This window comes from Pleurodeles waltl, chromosome 3_1 (genome assembly GCF_031143425.1).
Source record: "Pleurodeles waltl isolate 20211129_DDA chromosome 3_1, aPleWal1.hap1.20221129, whole genome shotgun sequence".
NCBI classification, from domain to species: Eukaryota; Metazoa; Chordata; class Amphibia; order Caudata; family Salamandridae; genus Pleurodeles; species Pleurodeles waltl.
This window is the reverse complement of record NC_090440.1, coordinates 530,126,155-530,146,223: the sequence shown is the minus strand read 5'-3', so window position 1 is coordinate 530,146,223 and position 20,069 is coordinate 530,126,155. Positions and strand designations below refer to the sequence as shown.

The 20,069-nt window shown below is 42.8% G+C and overlaps 1 protein-coding gene across 1 annotated transcript in view; it reads left to right on the top strand.

Moving 5' to 3' along the window:
• Window positions 1–286: 286 nt before the first annotated feature.
• The window catches only part of SLC51B (SLC51 subunit beta), a 65,377-nt gene continuing 45,594 nt past the window's right edge, over window positions 287–20,069 (top strand). The window contains exons 1-3 of the mRNA XM_069222825.1: window positions 287–591; window positions 7,993–8,137; window positions 18,113–18,203. Coding sequence (XP_069078926.1) covers window positions 8,065–8,137; window positions 18,113–18,203 — 164 coding nt within the window. The 5' untranslated portion in view covers window positions 287–591; window positions 7,993–8,064. The remainder of the gene's footprint in view (window positions 592–7,992; window positions 8,138–18,112; window positions 18,204–20,069) is intronic.

The following is a 20,069-nucleotide window of genomic DNA, read 5'->3' as shown; positions in this document are numbered from 1 at the left end:
AACCTTGCTCAACAATAACTTCCGGGACTGGATCCCCCTATAGCCCAGTCCACCCCTCAAACCTGTATTTGAGTGGAGAAAGTTGAAAATCGGAACTTTCGCATGAAAGGCATATTCCCTAGGGGTGGCGCCAGGGCCTTTAAAGTTCACAGGATGGGCGGCAACACCCAGCACTCCCACGGCCTCTGAAGTCTCGGCTCACTGAGTTTTTATCACCCTAATTACGTGCATATATAATCCAGGAAACACTCTCCCTCGTGGGATCTGGCGCCGTGTTAATCACTAGTATGTCACTGGTTCTTGTAACAGGTCAAAGTCTCTCTGCTCCTCTGCGGAAGGTTCAGTCACCTCGAAACCTACAAAGAGGAGCCGATGCCCATGGATGGCGCTGCAGCAGGGATCGATCGGCTCTCCGGGCCAGTGACCTCTGAGGGCGAGGACTTCCTGAAGGTCGAAACTCCTGCCTTTACATGAACAGACAGAGACCAGGGAGGACTCGCGAGAGAGATACTAGAAGACCCAGGTCACGGGGAAGCGGCTCCCATCACCGCCTGCATTTCCCAGACGCTTCCATTCTTCTGGGTACCCGGGGTGAGTTAATTTTCGAACCTCCGTGTAGTCTGAGGCAGGCCAATAGATCTGCTTTGTAATCTTGCCATAAGGCACCAATCGGCCCAGGCTCCTGTCACCAGAACTGAAAGATGAGTCAGGCCGGGGGCCAGGAGGTGACGTGCCCTAACTGTGGAGTCAAGACAGCGTTCAGTCCCGACAATGGGGGTGAATTAGAGGAATCAGACAGTCCGGGGCGTGGAGTGAGGATGCTACAGTCAGTGAGCATGAGTATTGGGATAGTCATGGAAAACTGGAATCAGGAATCAGTCAAGAGAGAGAGGAGGAGGAGAACGGAATCACTAGAGAGAGAATGGCTTAACAGGGAAGTCTTTAATAGGGAGAAAAAGGTTAGAAGAGGGGAGGTAGGAAACAATAAAGTCTGATGGTGGCTTCATGGAATGAAGAAGTCTGGAATCAGAAGACTGAAGCCAGGAGAATAGAATCAAAAAGCGGTGATTTCTGTAGAATGGAGTCAGGGCGGTAGAGTCGTGGAAAAGTGTAGCCAGGAATCAGCGGGGACAGTGGAGGTTGGAGTCAAAACAGTCGAGTGAGCACTAAGGAGCCAGGAAAGAGGAGCCTGGGATCAGTGAAGTCAGGAGTCAAGACTCCTGAGAAGTAGACAAGTGGACTCAAGCAAGAATAGATTCTGGAATGGAGTCAGGGGAGTGGAGTTAGCATCAGAGAAACCAGGAGATATAAGTCAGTAGAGAAAATCTTGCAGTTAATGGAGTCATGCCGTTGGAAACAAGAGAGTGCGGGCAGGGCTAAGGAATTAGGAGTGTGAAGTTGAAAGTGAGAAGAGTCTGTAGAACTGAAGTGTGGAAATGTGGAAGTCAGGCATCAGTGGAGTCTTGAATTTGAGGAATCATGGGTCAATTGAGTCACTCGTGTCAATGGAGTCACAAGTGAATGTAGAGAAGATACAGAGGCAACGCAGAGTCTGGAGTCAAGGGAGTTTGTAAAGTGAGTCAGTAATGGAGGCAGAAGGGAGAAGTTGGGAATCATTGGATTCAGGGGGCACTATAGTCAAGAGAATGGGGTCTGGGGAATGTGAGAGGAAGTGGCATTATGGGCAGATATGCTGACTTTGGAACTGGGGGTCTGGGTTTGAGTCTCAGCATCAGATCAACATCCTGTGATTCTCAGCAAAACAATTAATCTCCTCATGCCAAACAAAATTACCTTGTGTGATGTAACTGGTGCTCTTGTAAAGCACTCCCATGTCTCGGGGTCCAGTTTGTACTGTATAAAACTGCAAAAAATACTTAGATGAGTAGGGAAAAGATCCAGTGGAATCAGCAGTCATTTGTGTCAGGTACTAGAGGAATCAGGGGTCAGTGGCTAAGAAAAGGGGAGTGAGTTATCACGGGAATAGGAACTCACTGAAGCCAGAAAAGCAGCATCAGATGACTAGCCAGAGAGTGACCTTAAGGAAGTGGTCAATAGAACAAGGAGTAAGACGAATTGATCAACCATGGAGGCAGGAGAGAAGAGTGCAGATTCATTGGAGTCTAAACACAATTAAGCTAAGAGAGGTGGAGTCAGATAATTGGAGTAAGAGGATTCTAGTTTGGAGAGCAGGGCCATGATTGAGTGGGATCGTGAGAACATAATGGTAGGAATTAGAGGGGTTGGAAAAGAAAAGTCAGGAATCAGTGGAGTCATTCGTGCACAGTGCCAGTGGACAGGCACCGTTTGAGGGAATCAGATCACTCACATAATAAGGAGCCTTTGAGTGGGGCCTTGAAAAGAAGGGGGCCTGGGGCGAACAGCACCAGCCGTTTCCCCCTTGTGACGGCCTGCCAGTGGATGCATGGTGTAGTAGAGTCAAGCTTTTGGAATCAACATTATCATTAAAGTGTTGCATAAAAGAGCAATATTATTACAGTCATTACCAAAAAGGTATCATGTTTGGAAATACACTGGGAAGGAAGCTTTGTTAGAGAATCAATTAGTTATTAAATTGATTTGGGAGATTGTTTCGTGAACACTGCAAATTAATTTTTCATCTGTTTTTTTATGTCTGTCCGAGTCTCTGGGGGAGATGTGAGAGATGGATGAGAACAAATGAGTTATGGAAAACTTTCCCACCGACAGGTAGTGGTTTCTTGACCTTTAAGTAGTTGGTGCTGAATTCCTTTTCATAGGGCCAACTACTGACATCCACCACCACCACCCACCGCAATTTGATGCGATCAGACCACTTCCATCTTATCTTTCTTCATACAACAGAAGCCCAAACGTGAGCACCTTTCCTGGGGACTGTCAAATATCTTTCTGCTGTAAAAAAATACAGAGTTTTGCAACTGATGTAAATTCTTCTCAGGCTGTGGCTTCTAGAACCTTTTCTCAAACCATTATATTACTGCAGGACACGTGCCCTCCGGGTACTCAACAGTTTGCTACGATCATTAATTTCCACATGGATAAGTTTCATTTAATCAGTGTTACTGTATCGTAGAGAACATTCTACAAGGATTATTAGGTCAAGCCTGGCTTGCATAAAACGCATTGTGGGCTTTGACATACATAGAGGGGCTTGCAGCCTGCCCATAGCATACCATTGGTTGGCTTTACTGTCACTATCATTTGCTTGATTCTTATCTAATGGCTTGTCTTGTCCATTTTGTGTATGTTCCTCTCCTGGAGTATTTTCAATTTGGGTATACCCTGCCATTGCTCAATTTTAGGGAACTCATTTTTTCTTTTGTCTTAAGCATGAGAGTGCATGTGTTTTCCAGCTGTCTCCCTAGTGTGCTTCTCTTCCCCACCATGCTCTGTATTACTCCCTTGCCTGTGTGTGCTTCTCTCTCCCCCCTCAGTGATGCGTTCTCCCTCAAGTCATCCCCCCATGTTGCTTTCTCACCTTTGCGCTTCTCCCCCTTCTTTTCTCCAACTCCCTCTGGCGCACTGTCTATTGCTTCTGCTGCATACCCCTGTGCTACTTTTGCCCACCCCTGTTGCTTCCCCCCATATGTTAAAAAAACACTTTCACAGGTATTTTTCTTTTCATTTACCAATGGAACTCAGATCGTTAAATAAAAAGGAAAAAGGTGCCCGTGTTATTTGGTAGGTGCGCACTTGCATGGTGTACGCGGATACAGAATGATGTGGGCAGCCTTGTCATAGGCTTTTTTCAATTCTTCTTTAGCCATGCCAGGACTACACCAATGTTTGTTTTTGTATAGGGGTCTGGGACACCGTTTATGCAGCAGAGTGCAATTCCATAGGGTCCCAGTGTTTAGGCGACCTCTGGGTAGTGCTCAGCCAATGTCTATCTGAGTTTCATTGGTGATACTGCTAGCCTCATTTGATAACCTCAAACGGTACGCAGATTATTTTTTTAAATGTAATTTTCTTTTTCTTTTTTGATTGGAAGAAGTGCCATCTGAATATTAAAACTATGCAAGCTCCAGAAAATGTATTGTTATCTAAAACTAACTCATGCACTGGTGGGCACTGTAATATAGGTAAAATCACTCTAGTAAGAGATGGCTGTGCAGTTTATTTATGGGAATGACATCTTCAGGCAACAACTTTATCACTGGATAAAGAAAATACATTTGGGGTTGGGGAGGTCGGGGGAAAGTATGCTTTGTTCAGTGTTTTGCACATCGGAATGTGGGTAAAAACATGGTTTCCCCGTTTCCAGAGCGTGCAACTTTGAATGATGTGGTAACACCACACCTGGTAAATACTGCACCGTTCGGTATTACCACATCAAAACCCCACAATACTGTTTGTGAGCCCCGTAAGTGTTCTAAATAGGGGGCTCCAAAACATTTCTGTTCCCAGAGCCCCAAAAGACCTTAAATGACCTTAAAATGCCACTGTGTGGAATCTCAAGAATGTGCTTTATGAATGCAGTGGTAAGTCAAGTTTCTTTAAATCACGGAAACAGCAAACCCAAACTTTCTCGCCACTGAAATCTTTTAAGTAGGGTGCCTTGTTAACATTAGCTTTGAGAAATATTTTCTTAACAATTTTGCAAACTTGCGTTATGCTCTTGGCCTTGAATACTGATTTGTATGATACACACTTGCATCCTGGGTGCCGTGTCTTTCTACAGTTGGTGTCCCCTGCAGTAGGCTAGAGCTTACTGAATGGTGTGTATTGTAATCACATTTGCATAGTGCTGCATAGCTGATTGTGGCGTGCAATTATCAGATGGGAAGAACACTACTTCGTGTTGGAGTGCTTGGTTTGAAGGGCATTGTACTTGCTGTGGGCCTATGTGGGAAGCACTTTTGTGTCATGCTTGAGTGACCAGAGAACCGATGCTAAAGTGGCCTCCTCGTTGGCCACATTTAGCCATGAGATTAAGGAAGATTAAGTGTGAGGTAGGGCACACTCAGGTTATGCTAACTGGCCGTTAAAATGTGCTCTGCGGGCCCTAAATCGACCTTATGATCATTACTGAAGACGTTTCAATCCATCTCTTATGCTGTACACAGCAATTAGGCCTTCCAGATTATAAATCTTATGGGTCTGTGGAAAAGAGGCATACGTGTGAGAGAGATCGGAGCGAACCGAGATAGCTCAGGCATCCAGCTGCATAGTTTGCATGATAGTCATTGCTAGATGAGAACTGTCTTACTGTGTTCATTTTTAAATATGGTGAGGGCTGTGGGTGGGACATGGAGGGGTGGACAACATTATGGTCCTCCAAGATGCCTGCAGTATGTGGCAGATCTTTTCATGCAGTGGCTACTTGTCCTCTTTGGAACTAAAAGGCTTGCTTTAGGTATAATGATGTATAATGATGGTATTGGGGGCAGTCGTCCCTAATATTCCTTGCCCAATTGTCACGGTACCTGATTCAACATTGATAGCAAGGTTACTGCATACCATACATCATTTGATGTTGTTCTCTTATCTTAAAAGTAGGGAGGATTCATGACATCATTGTTAGAGTGGCTTGAATCCTGCTTGCCCAGCACTCTGTGGATCTTTGAGGAGAAACCCCTGTACATCTGCTTCCCCGTGTGTAAAACGTTCCTATGACATATCAGAGGTTGAGACTCACAGAAAACTCCAAGTCGATGTACTTTCCTCTTTCATAGCCCAGAGACATGCCTTCACCGTAAGGGCTACCAGAGGGCTAGGTGGTTCCTTAATGCACTCACTGGTTTTGCCCTGGTTCAGCTCTTTCTCTGGGCCTAAATATTGGGCACAGTCCCACTCGTTTCTTTATCACTGGCGGATAACAGGCCTACAATCTCCTCGAACTCCTCCCTCACACCTCTGCCTACCCCAGTCTAGCTTTTTTGCCAAACTACAGTGATAGTCAACCGTGCCATCTAATGAATAGTTTTTTCAGTGATGACATTCTATGTATTGTGTGAATTGCGCTGAATAAAAACAATAAAGTGAAATATAATCAAACAATGCGTAATTCACCACTTTTCCCACTGGAAACAAGCAACTGTCCTCCTGACTCAGTATATTGAAATCTGGATAAAGGTAGGTTTGATTTTTTTTTTTACATTTTTTTACTTATAGAAGGTACAACATACAAAACATTACAAAACCTAATAAGTTATACAATTAATCAAAAATTTAACATTTCCAGAATTTTAAAAGCAGCTCATTACAACAGTTTCCTTTGAATCTTTGCCCCTTGAAATAAGTACATAAATCAAATGTGACCAAGCCCATACTATAGATTTTGCCCTTCAGGTATCATTCCACATCAACACAAATTTCCCCCACCAACGTTGACATTTTCAATTTTATTACTTTTAGCTTGATACCAATTTTGCCACTGACTAGCCTTCAGCGTTTTCATATGCCATTGTCATTTGATTGATGTGGAACTGTTGGAGTGTTTCCAGTGAGTAGGTATAATTGATTGGGAGAGTAACATCAGGATGAAAACTAAAATCCTATTTTGGAAGGTTGGATGGACTTTTTGATCTAGAACTGTTAAATATATTATTTCCAGGGACGGACAAAGCGTAGATCCTATTTTCTTACTAATAAAGTCAGATAACGATTGTCAGAATTTGTTTAGTTCTATACAATCTCAAAACGTGTTTCTGATTGCCAAGTTGTTTGACTATGTAAAGGAGAAGAAATACGCTGTACTCTGGAATCTCGAGTACAAGAATATCATGGCACACTAATATTGTAGACAACATATTAAGGGAAAAATATTGAAAGGTAAGTGCATATAGTGAAGTAGAGCTTTACTATTGTTAACTGTTCATTTAGGTACCTTGAAGATATGCATGTCATCAACTTACATGTGTCTAGAATAAGGTAGTGTAAAATCTATACATGCCTACCTTTCAGTAATTGGCTTCTTGATATCTTGTCTAAGATATTAGTGTCTCATGACTTCCTGTACACATTATTCAAGTTCCACACTCAGAAGCATGCTATCTGAGAAGACACTGTTTTAACTTTAACAGGAGTAAAATAAAGCTGGCTTCTGTTGAATAACATCATTTGATGACAATGCCTGCTCAATGTAGAATATGTGAATCCACTAATTTCACACCACTCTTTATCGTTGTACTTTAAATCCGTCTGATTTTCCCATTTGCTTCTGAGTCTAATGACTCATCTTGTAATATCTTATATCAAACTGCCAATTTGATATCTCATTGCAGTGAGGAAAATAACCTTCTTATCACAGTAGTTGTTCACACAATGCAATGTATGACACAACTGCATAATGGCAAATTGAAACCAGGCCACGTCACTCCTTTCAAATAAGTGACCACTATCATAGGTTTTGATAGGAGTGCCAATGTGCAAATATTCTACTTTCATTACCCCTACTCTGTTCCATCATTTAATAAATACTAAGGTTAAAGAGGGAGATATTTGTTTATGATCTTCTAAAAAAGTAAAACATTGTTTCAGCATGGATAGATGGAATGTCAAATGTGCAAAAATGTAATATTCAATATTTACTAAGAGTACATCTCGTTTGTCTAACTGTCTTTGGGGACCTAGGAAACCTCATGAGATTTGACAGATCTAATATTGTTAAAGCTTTAAAACAATACTATTATCAAATAGAATTAACTGAGAATTCTCTTGTGTCAGAAAGGAGACATGATAGTAGAGACGAAAATGGGAGGACTAGCCTCCCAACTTCATGTGATAGAATTAATATTGCTTCTGGGAAATTAAAGTACACACTTTGAACTGGAAAAAAAGAATGCATGGGCCAGTTACTACCATGACAAAAAAAGAGAGAAAGTACCCCCATTTTGGTTAGTAATGTCTACCCAACAATTTAAAGAGGCAGTGCATTCCATCTTTCAAAAAGTCACTTCACTGATCAAGGAGATATAATTAAGATTGAATGAAGCATCCAAATAGTCCATATAGTTATGCATTTTAAACAATACTATGTGTTTGTTGCAGCACTGAAGGCATTGGAGAAGACTTTCAGCCTGGATCCCACTCACCTGTTCAAGCAGAAGTTATTCCTGCAAGATGGAGTCCAACGCCAACCCTGAGTTGGAGGAGCAGATGAAGAACATTCGGTGGTTTTTCCGCACAGAAGATCGTATGTTGGTTTTCATTAAGATCTCTGTTGGCCAGTAAAGTAAGATTTACCCTCAATGTGGATAACATATATTTAGCACAAACTTATAGGAACAGAGTCCACAGAGCTGTTAAAATAACAAATATGCAGATTATATCCAATCAGACTACATATCTAAATGTATCCTGTATGTATTAGTTGTGGACAACATGGAAACCTAGTGGAAGTCGCAGAAGCAATTAGTTTAGCTTTAATATGTATGCTACAAAAACATACCATCTAAGGACAAGGGCAGAGTACTTGTGTCACCTGTAATCTGCACCAAGAACATATAGCATAATGTAGAATCATCAAGTAACAATAAAAAGAGCGCAAATTGAATAAAAGATCAAAAAAGAGAATATGGGCGAACTTAAGATACCACTTGCAACTCTGGAGACTGCTACTCCTGTTTAATAACTATATTATTGCAACTACTCACCTGCTCACTAAATACACTCACAGTAAGCGAATGTATGACTTTCATCCCTTTTATAGCTGATAGAAGGCACTAAGATCCTGAGTACAAGTTGAGGCGTTATTTATCACCACTGATAAATAATGACGCCACGGTTACGTTATTTATCAGGTGCGATAGATAACACATGATATGAGTTTATGGGGAATAACATGCGGTTTTTGTTTTTTAAAGCACCACAATCTACATGATATGGTAAATACCGTATGTTTTCCCCTGTTAGATTTCGGCAGGTCAACCCACCCCAAAATGTAACAAATGTTGGGTAACGCATTCGATACTTATCGTATGCGTTAAATAAAATCAAACTCGTAATTCCACCCTGCGCGTAAACAGCAGTTTAGGCACAGGACGAAATTCACTGGTTAACTTGTAATCAGGCCCAAAGTGGTGCAAATGAACTCAGACAGGGACTTCCGAAGACGACAGGCATGAGAATGAAAAAGGTCCCATCTGTCAAAGCACAAAGCACATCGGGCACTACAAGGAAATGTGTTTGTTTTATGGGAATCAGATGGAAGATCCTACCAGCATGATACACTAATTAAAGTATAATCTGTCAGACCCTTCTGAAATGTTCCAGTTCTCTGCCTTAAATGCCTTGTGTATAATGCATTGAAGTTTGTGTTTACTAGAGCTGAAATCGCACAAACTGGGCTCTAACATTGACAAACGTCAAGCCAGTTTGTTAGTCTGCATTTTTGAGTTAGGAGCCAGAAATGTTATGCTCCTGATATTGTGAAGACACTGAAAGTTGGGGTAGCTTTAACATTTTAAGTCACATTCCTGTATCAGCACACCCACAGACATGTGGCACACTTGGCGGATGTGCATCAATCCGAACGTAGACTTACGTAATGGGTGGGTAAGAAAAAGTTTGACAGATAATTCCAGCCTGGCTTTATGTGTAAGTCAGATTTCAAATGTTTTCTGTTTCTAATTCCTTTGTCAATACAAGTCTACATCTAGGCGTCATTGTATTAAAGGACAGACACGTTTTAAGTACAGCCGAAGTTGCAAACAGCGCCCAAAGTACTTTTAACGTTATATAAATGAAAGCAACGCTGGAAAACAGACACACCATACAATTATGTGCACAGAGACAGAATGAGAAAATGCACTCATTACATTACGGTACGCACGTAATAACACTTCCTTCCAATTGTTTGTCACAGTTCATTCAAATTATACTTATAATGACAAAAAATGAATAGCTATGTTAATGTATGTAGAAGCACTAGTCAGGATCACTGGCATGATGTGAATCTGCAGCCGCAGCTTTTTCCGAGTAATCATGAATTGGCCACATGTGCTTCATAACCCAGCATCTCTGCTGCTAGATTTGCAGATTTCTCCCGAAAAGTACTCGCCACTGAAAGGGAACAGAAGTTATCAAATAAAGAGCCACGCCTAGTTCCTTGCCGTCGAACAAACTTTGCAAAAGTTAACGGGTCACTTTTCAGTTGCTGATTGCTATATTGTGGTGTTAAACTGGTTATTAATGAGGTGCAACTTTGCTCAGACAGTAATAGTAATTGTTAAAGTGACAAAATAATGGAATACTACTGTTACAGATTGTACCGCATTATGCCGCATAATTTGCCTTGTCATGCGACAAAATGTTGTCAACCCTGTCACATAGTTTGATCATCCGCTTCCAATATAATTACAGTGGCACTGACATTAAGATTTCAACATGTCTAATTTGTAAAAGAATAAGTGCCAGTGCCCACGCTCTGATCAGATGGTCACAGAGACCGCTGTTAAATGTGGGAACGCAGAATACCAAGGCTGTGCTGTCTTGAATTCACCTCAGGCCATTTTAATCCACTACCAGCCCCTTAGTTTCACTCTTGTCAGTCCCTGTTTTCTCCCTTTTGGAAGTTTTTTTATCTTTCTCTTCCTCCTTCTTTTCCATTTGTGTGTTTTTCCTCTCTTGTTCTCTATCAAAATCTGATGAAGAAAAATAGGTGCTAGTGGGCACCACCGAAAACCACCTTCTCAAATTAAGCACTGGATCTTGATCCGAAGCATTTTTTCTTACCACTAGAAAGGTACATAGATCATCAAGGGGTAGGGTTGTTAACATACTTAAGGGAGGAAAGCCCTTGCTTTACTTACTGTCAAATTACATCTAGTCACTTTAAATCAAAATATCAGAGCATATATACCTTCATCTTTTTATAATTCCACCCATGTGGCTCCCACAGTCCTAAAGCCACACATAATATGGTAGAGTTGTTTATGTACTCAATTTGATTTTTATGCAGACTGGGCCCAGTATTTGTTTTAATTATGAGCTAAAAACTTGGGTTTTACATTTTGTTAAGAATTTGATAATTATTCTGAAAATATGATACATTTAGAAAGACGCATGATTGGTCTGTAAGGTCTCAAAGTTTCTTTAAGGGGCATTGGTGTTTTAGCTTTTCTTTTGCATCAATGAGGGTTCATAAGACCCTAAGATGTTTTTAATGGCCGCAGTCTCTACTATTATGATTCAGACCCTGTTTCTGTGCTGTTGAATACATGCCCCTCATGAGCCCAAATATAACAATCCACTCTGTCTTACACCCTAAAAATCACTACATGGATTTCAACAAAAGAAACAAGAAGTGCAAGGAAGGGCATGATTAAGCCTAGATTTGTCGGCACATCATATTCATACGCATCTGTACCAAAGCAAGATTCTGTGGATTACTGCTGAAATATTGTCCATCCTCAGCATCCTAGAACATTGCAGCCTGTCCTTTTTATTGAACTTTCCAGTGAGAAGGACTCTGTCAAAAGCTGCCTTCAATGCAAGAGGAGCTCATTTGCTCAGAGTGGACTCTCTGGCACATCAAACTTGCACCACATTTTCCTATGAAATTCAGGTAACTTATAGAAATCGATCCATAATTCCACATCTTCATGCGGTCCAACCTTAAACAAATTTCCTTCCAAGCTTTTGGGTCAACTCTGAAAGAATGAAACTTGAACTTGCCAGAAATCAATCCTCACCTCTCTATGAATGTTCTTTAATTTCTCCCATGGTAATTCAAAGCACAATCCTCCATTCCTTTCTTGATACCTAGAAGTTGAGTCTCCCATTTTAGGATTAACTGGACTTGTTGAACTTTACTTGCAAAACTCAGAGAAGTGATTGGACTACTAGTTCGACCTCCTAAATACATTTTTCTTCTCCTGTCCATACTAATATATAGTCCAAGGAAAGCATTTAACCTTGTCCCTGGTACACAGGCTTGTCCTCACTGGTCCCGTCTCGATGGTAGAACACTATAGGATAGGCAATAGTACAAATGAAATTCATAGGAACTTCAATTTCTTTCACCCTCAAGCAAACTGGAGAACATCTAGATCTCTAGACAGATTATGATAAGGAGATGTACACCTTTTAAACGCATCCTTGTTCTCAAATTTGCCTCAGTCACTGTCACTTATTTTGAAGTGCTTATGCCGTTCTCAATCATTTAGTGCCCTGAAATTATTTATCCACCATACATATGTTGCTTACAGTTCATAGATCATCTAACTAGATCAGGACTGTAGCTCCCTTTGTGACCAATTCTTGTACCTCTAGATTTTCCATCCTACTTTCCTCCACACAAAATGCTACTCCCATACAAAAAAACCCTCTCTGCTCTGGCTCTTGTACTAACTTTAAGCATAAATCACCCACCTCTTTTGACACACTGTAGGAAGTTGGCTCTGTATGTGCTATTTCAAAGTAAGGAATAGCATGCACAGAGTCCAAGGGTTCCCCTTAGAGGTAAAATAGTGGTAAAAATAGATAATACTAATGCTCTATTTTGTGGTAGTGTGGTCGAGCAGTAGGCTTATCCAAGGAGTAGTGTTAAGCATTTGTTGTACATACACATAGACAATAAATGAGGTACACACACTCAGAGACAAATCCAGCCAATAGGTTTTTATATAGAAAAATATATTTTCTTAGTTTATTTTAAGAACCACAGGTTCAAATTCTACATGTAATATCTCATTCGAAAGGTATTGCAGGTAAGTACTTTAGGAACTTCAAATCATCAAAATTGCATGTATACTTTTCAAGTTATTCACAAATAGCTGTTTTAAAAGTGGACACTGCAATTTTCATAGTTCCTAGGGGAGGTAAGTATTTGTTAGGTTAACCAGGTAAGTAAGACACTTACAGGGCTTAGTTCTTGGTCCAAGGTAGCCCACCGTTGGGGGTTCAGAGCAACCCCAAAGTCACCACACCAGCAGCTCAGGGCCGGTCAGGTGCAGAGTTCAAAGTGGTGCCCAAAACGCATAGGCTAGAATGGAGAGAAGGGGGTGCCCCGGTTCCGGTCTGCTTGCAGGTAAGTACCCGCGTCTTCGGAGGGCAGACCAGGGGGGTTTTGTAGGGCACCGCGGGGGACACAAGCCCACACAGAAATTTCACCCTCAGCGGCGCGGGGGCGGCCGGGTGCAGTGTAGAAACAAGCGTCGGGTTCGCAATGTTAGTCAATGAGAGATCTCGGGATCTCTTCAGCGCTGCAGGCAGGCAAGGGGGGGGGTTCCTCGGGGAAACCTCCACTTGGGCAAGGGAGAGGGACTCCTGGGGGTCACTTCTCCAGTGAAAGTCCGGTCCTTCAGGTCCTGGGGGCTGCGGGTGCAGGGTCTCTCCCAGGTGTCGGGACTTAGGATTCAAAGAGTCGCGGTCAGGGGAAGCCTCGGGATTCCCTCTGCAGGCGGCGCTGTGGGGGCTCAGGGGGGACAGGTTTTTGTACTCACAGTCTTAGAGTAGTCCTGGGGTCCCTCCTGAGGTGTTGGATCTCCACCAGCCGAGTCGGGGTCGCCGGGTGCAGTGTTGCAAGTCTCACGCTTCTTGCGGGGAGCTTGCAGGGTTCTTTAAAGCTGCTGGAAACAAAGTTGCAGCTTTTCTTGGAGCAGGTCCGCTGTCCTCGGGAGTTTCTTGTCTTTTCGAAGCAGGGGCAGTCCTCAGAGGATGTCGAGGTCGCTGGTCCCTTTGGAAGGCGTCGCTGGAGCAGGATCTTTGGAAGGCAGGAGACAGGCCGGTGAGTTTCTGGAGCCAAGGCAGTTGTCGTCTTCTGGTCTTCCTCTGCAGGGGTTTTCAGCTAGGCAGTCCTTCTTCTTGTAGTTGCAGGAATCAAATTTTCTAGGGTTCAGGGTAGCCCTTAAATACTAAATTTAAGGGCGTGTTTAGGTCTGGGGGGTTAGTAGCCAATGGCTACTAGCCCTGAGGGTGGGTACACCCTCTTTGTGCCTCCTCCCAAGGGGAGGGGGTCACAATCCTAACCCTATTGGGGGAATCCTCCATCTGCAAGATGGAGGATTTCTAAAAGTCAGAGTCACCTCAGCTCAGGACACCTTAGGGGCTGTCCTGACTGGCCAGTGACTCCTCCTTGTTGCTTTCTTTGTTCCCTCCAGCCTTGCCGCCAAAAGTGGGGGCCGTGGCCGGAGGGGGCGGGCAACTCCACTAAGCTGGAGTGCCCTGCTGGGCTGTGACAAAGGGGTGAGCCTTTGAGGCTCACCGCCAGGTGTCACAGCTCCTGCCTGGGGGAGGTGTTAGCATCTCCACCCAGTGCAGGCTTTGTTACTGGCCTCAGAGTGACAAAGGCACTCTCCCCATGGGGCCAGCAACATGTCTCTGGTGTGGCAGGCTGCTGGAACTAGTCAGCCTACACAGACAGTCGGTTAAGTTTCAGGGGGCACCTCTAAGGTGCCCTCTGGGGTGTATTTTACAATAAAATGTACACTGGCATCAGTGTGCATTTATTGTGCTGAGAAGTTTGATACCAAACTTCCCAGTTTTCAGTGTAGCCATTATGGTGCTGTGGAGTTCGTGTTTGACAAACTCCCAGACCATATACTCTTATGGCTACCCTGCACTTACAATGTCTAAGGTTTTGTTTAGACACTGTAGGGGTACCATGCTCATGCACTGGTACCCTCACCTATGGTATAGTGCACCCTGCCTTAGGGCTGTAAGGCCTGCTAGAGGGGTGTCTTACCTATACTGCATAGGCAGTGAGAGGCTGGCATGGCACCCTGAGGGGAGTGCCATGTCGACTTACTCGTTTTGTCCTCACTAGCACACACAAGCTGGCAAGCAGTGTGTCTGTGCTGAGTGAGAGGTCTCCAGGGTGGCATAAGACATGCTGCAGCCCTTAGAGACCTTCCTTGGCATCAGGGCCCTTGGTACTAGAAGTACCAGTTACAAGGGACTTATCTGAATGCCAGGGTGTGCCAATTGTGGATACAATGGTTCATTTTAGGTGAAGGAACACTGGTGCTGGGGCCTGGTTAGCAGGGTCCCAGCACACTTCTCAGTCAAGTCAGCATCAGTATCAGGCAAAAAGTGGGGGGTAACTGCAACAGGGAGCCATTTCTTTACACACACAAAGACTTATAACCATTTCAGTACACCTATATAACAACTAGCTTGCTTGCCTCTTGTATTTACAGGTAAGATGGTGCTTATTACATATAAAAACTGAGATCCACAATCAAAAGGTAAAAATGTAATGGACAGAAAAATGCCCAGTACCATAACTTTAATATGCACTTCTATAGAGTATAGAGCAAGATATGAGCATATGCAAGTGCAGTAAAGGCAATATATTTAAGTGCAATTGTCAAATGATAGTGGATTGGTATTATCACAGTAGCCTGGACAACAGCAGCTTAATGTTTCAATGTGACTAAGGGTCTGATTTAGAGTCCACCAAACTCTAAATCAGGCCCTAAGTATCTTATCTAAGAGATGAAGGGCCTGATTTAAGAAAAGTGGCACTGCACCGAGGGCAGCACTACTTTTCTTGCACCCCTTAGCGCCCCCTAATGCCAACATGTGTGCGCTGTATCTAAGATATGGCACACCATTGCGGAATTTAGGGAACTGGCAACATAATTTTTTACGCTAGTTTGGAGCTTTGCAGGATTAGCATCACAACCTTTGATGCTAACCCTGCAAAGCGCATTGCGGCCCATTGTAAACAATGGTATGCCTCCTTTTAACGCCTGCTCCGAGCAGGCGTTAAAACAGCTGAAAAAAATGACGCAAAGAAATCTCTTAGATTTCTTTGCGTCATTTTTTCACTCCCCCTGACAGGGGAATGCTCCCTTTGCATACATTATGCTTGGTGTAGCGCAAAGGGTTACAAAGTGGCAGAATGCCTGCATTGTGTCACTTTGTAAATTTGGCGCATCGATTTTAGCCTCATTGGGAAACATTAGCGTTAAAAAAAATGACGCTAGTGTGGCACAAGGAGGCGCTAGGGGCTCTTAAATCTGCCCCCAAACTCTTCTGTCACAGTGTGTCAGGAATCTAAACTGTGTGAAACGCTGCAGGACTAGGTGGATTGGTAGGTATGATATATTGTCTCACTTTGAAAATTGGAGGCATTATAAATTCCCTTATTGATATTTTTGTGCTGGGAGTGTCAATTAAGGAAGTGCATTCTTCTTGATCTGACCTTAAACCAGGAAATTGACTCATTGATTTGTGACTTTGAAATCTTCAGTCAGTTCGGTTTTGAATTGCACTTGAAAATTGGTTTAGGATATTCTGAAGAACTATTTCGAATGAAAGTTTGTTCTAAATAATTTTTCAGGCTTTTATGCATATTGGTATTTTTTATGGTCATTTCCTTGCTTGTTTTCTCAAGATAGGTTACAAAATGTCCTTTACAATATAATTGGCATCAGACTGCAGTATCATTCTACCACATTCGTTATTTGAGGCAGTGCCGTGCAGCAGTTTTGAACAAAACTGTCATGCAACTCACCACCTGCACGCAGCATTCAGAAGGTTTACTTTTATACTCTCAACAACGAGGAGAAAATACTGCACCAATAATTATTATGATGGACAATTACAAAAGTGGCCTATATTTGATGAGCTCTGGTCCATGATAGTACAAGTTATGGTGAAATCCACAACTGTTTTCCCATTGAGAAGTTCGGTGTAACGTCAGCTACTTTTTATACGGGATATTAAAAATGCACAATGGACCGGGTTCTGGAATTGTACTATTGGAATGGAGAGGACCAAATTATGCAGCAGGGTTGACTAAATTATTCAGCAGGAAAAGGCAAATTATGTGGTGCAATGCAGAACCTTCTGTAGCTGTATTACCTTATTATTTTGTCCTTTTTCCACATCTTAACACTGTTTGAGAAAAGGTTTAACCTTATTAGTATCGTTTTTACGACTAAATACTGCAAGTAGCAACTAAAAGGCGACAAATTCATCTTTGCAAAGGAAGTTCCACTGCCTGGCAAAGCGCGTGGTTGCACGTTTAGTACATTTTGATCCGTTTGAAGTAGAAACTATTTTTGTTAAATTCTGCAAATTGTGAAGTTGCTGGATTATGTGGCTAGTGCAGAAAATCAAGAACCATACACAAGATGCTGCAGCTCATCATTTGCATAATTCTAGTGGCCTTGATAATGGATAGTGTGTTATTGTGATATAGTGTCAACTGGTATGTGCCATGGATGATCTGGCTTCAGCCCATGTGGAGACGTTATGCTTTCCTGAGGCTATGTAGGGGTGAATATGTCTGGCGTCAGCCGGGTGAGTGTTTTGCCGATTCACATTAGACACATTGTTAAGGTTTTGTCATGGTGCGAGGTGGATTCATCCCTGGAAACTAATGAATTGGTTGAGTCATAAATTCACAAACAAATCATTCATTGGCAAAAATGTTCTCCGCAAAACATTGTGTGTCCATGTCAATATTTCGGATACTGGGCAGCACTGTTCATTCAGACAGTCGAGGGGAGAACCCATTCGCCAGTAGCCTCCTCGCCCAGTGGCAGAAATAAATAGAAAATTCAAGCATTATGACTCGAAGGCACGTTATGGTGAGGCCGATTCGGGTATAACACTGGTTGAAGAAGGGAGAGGCTAGCCTTGTGGTGGTCTAGAACTTCTAGCTCTACCATAGGGTCGCAATAGATCAGCTTGTTTATAGGGACATGGCCATGTTTGGTCAAAGGTGCCCCGACCTAGGGTGGTGCTTTCACACGTTCCCCGATGACAATCCATTGTGAAGTCAGTCTGATATGATGTATAGTGTTCTGTTTGGAGAATGGTACAGCAGCCTTATATTGACCTTCTGAACCTGCCCTGAAGGGATTTAAGTATAAATCTGATATATGATGTATAATGATATTCAATCATAAAGAGTTGAGCAAACAAGTTGTAGGTATTCTGTTACTTGGTTGCAGCTGGAAAGTAAATGAAGCCACACCCTCCTGTGAATAACACCAACCTGTTTCCTGCTTCATCCTTAATTGTGTGGTGGAGAGTGGAAGGAGCCAGATCAACTTTGGTACTTGAAATGATTGGGGCCACTTTCAAGTGACATGGCTTTGGCCTCACAGTTTAGTGTCATGTTTCTGGGACATCTGTGTTGCATGATAGGACCATGATGACATTACATTCCCATTTATTCCGACTAACCTCGCAATTTCTTTCTTCCCCCCAGCCTCTGCCTGGAATTATTCCATCCTTGCACTGTCAATCGTGGGATTGTTGATCGGCGTCTTTATTCTGGCCAGGAACATGACAGCCAACAGGTGAGGCTCCTATTTTTGTGTGCAGGGCAGCAGGCCTGTGGTGCAGCTCATAATGCGCACACCTTGGAATGGATGCACCAGCCAAAACAAGACCCAAGGACAGCAGACATCAACGATAAAATCTAATTGTGGCCAGAGCTTTCATTTCATTACATTTAAGTAAACAGCCAGGTTACAAAGTGCCAAGTCACAGTAACCCAGAGTAGCACACAGACTACAATTGCCTGACAGAGGGGATGGCAAGTCGAACTTGTTTGAATAACTTTATTTGCAACACACACAGTGCAGAACTAAACTACGAGAGTAGGAGTTACGTGGAACTAGGGGTTACCAGGGAACAGAGCACAGTCCGACCATAAGAGAGTTCCTGAAGACAAGGTCGAGGATCCCTTGGAGGCGGGGGGTAATTATGAAGGTTTCTTGTCAGAAGTGACGCTGTCACCTGTGGTTCCATGCCACAGAGGGGTGTTTCGGAGGAAGGGTTGGAACGTGTTCCAGAAGGAGAGCAAAATGGACTAGGCACTCCAGAATCTGTGCTCGGAAGTGAAACTCCCTTCCACCGCCTCAGTATTTTGAGCACTGTGACAAAGTGGTGGAAGGAACATAGGCTTCTGTTTGAGACATGATTTTATAACAACCATGTTAGCTGCAGTGCATACCAGATAATTCACATTCAAATATAGGATGTTCAAGCTGAAGTTTCACTGTGAGCCAGTTAGGCAGAGGCGACTGGCATGTAGGCAGATTGGGGGTGCGGACAAATGTGATGTTGGTGCGTGCATGCATGCAAGGTGAAAAAAACACTTACCTTGCCTGCTGTCCCACATCCGATGTCCTCCTCGCTCCGGTGTCCAAGGGCTCCAGCAAATTCCTTTAAGCAGTCCTGCGCTGCTCTCATGCTGGTAATCAGCATGAGAGCAGCACCAGGATTGGAGGGAGCAGACTGTCTCAGAGCTCTCAAGAGCACTGGAGGCATGTGCTTTCTCTAACCTAGCTGTCTTAAGACACCTAGGTCAGAGAAGTTTAAAATGCGTATGTCGGGCCGGCCATAGCAATACAGCCTGCCAAAAAGACATGCACACTATCCACAGCTCACTGCTGCCACTCAGCAGCAGTGGCCCCGCCCCGTCCTGACACTTGGTTCAAGATGGGCGGATGGAAAATAAAATGGTAGTAAATTAACTTTATTACCATTTTATTTTTTTATTCTTGGGGGGCATTTTAGGCAGAGGGGCGACACTTCTGCATCCTAATGGAGGAGCTGTTCCTGCAGTTAAGCCTATGAAAGGCAGGTTATTTGCAGTTTTAGGGAAACAGAATTTTTGCTGCCCTATCTGGTGCTCTCTGGAGTCGGTTCGGCTAGTGTATTGTCCACAAGACGCTTCCTGCTTTTCTTCCTGACTTTGCCTCACGAAGTTGGTGCACCGCTACGGGCACAGGACCCGTAAATCATATGAAAATTACTGAAAAGTCAAAACCGGCACTCCAGACAACTTGAATATTTTATTATCGGCTCTTAAAGTCTTTAAAAAATAACAAAGTATCAACTTGCTACGGCGAAATTTTAAATTTTGTATAATATAACAGGCCCAGTGGCATCATGCTTATGACATTTTCGGCCTAGTGGCCACCTGTCATTTACCCCACAAGTGATCTTTTCTGTTCAATACATCAAAATAAAATAAAATCTTATCCATATGTAATTGCGGGAGTACAGGCCAATTTAGATACAAGTTTCCAATAGTCCCAGAACCACAAAACAAATTCAAATATATATATATATATATATATATATATATATATATATATATATATATATATATATATATATATATATATATATATGTTGTATGTATATGTTGACTT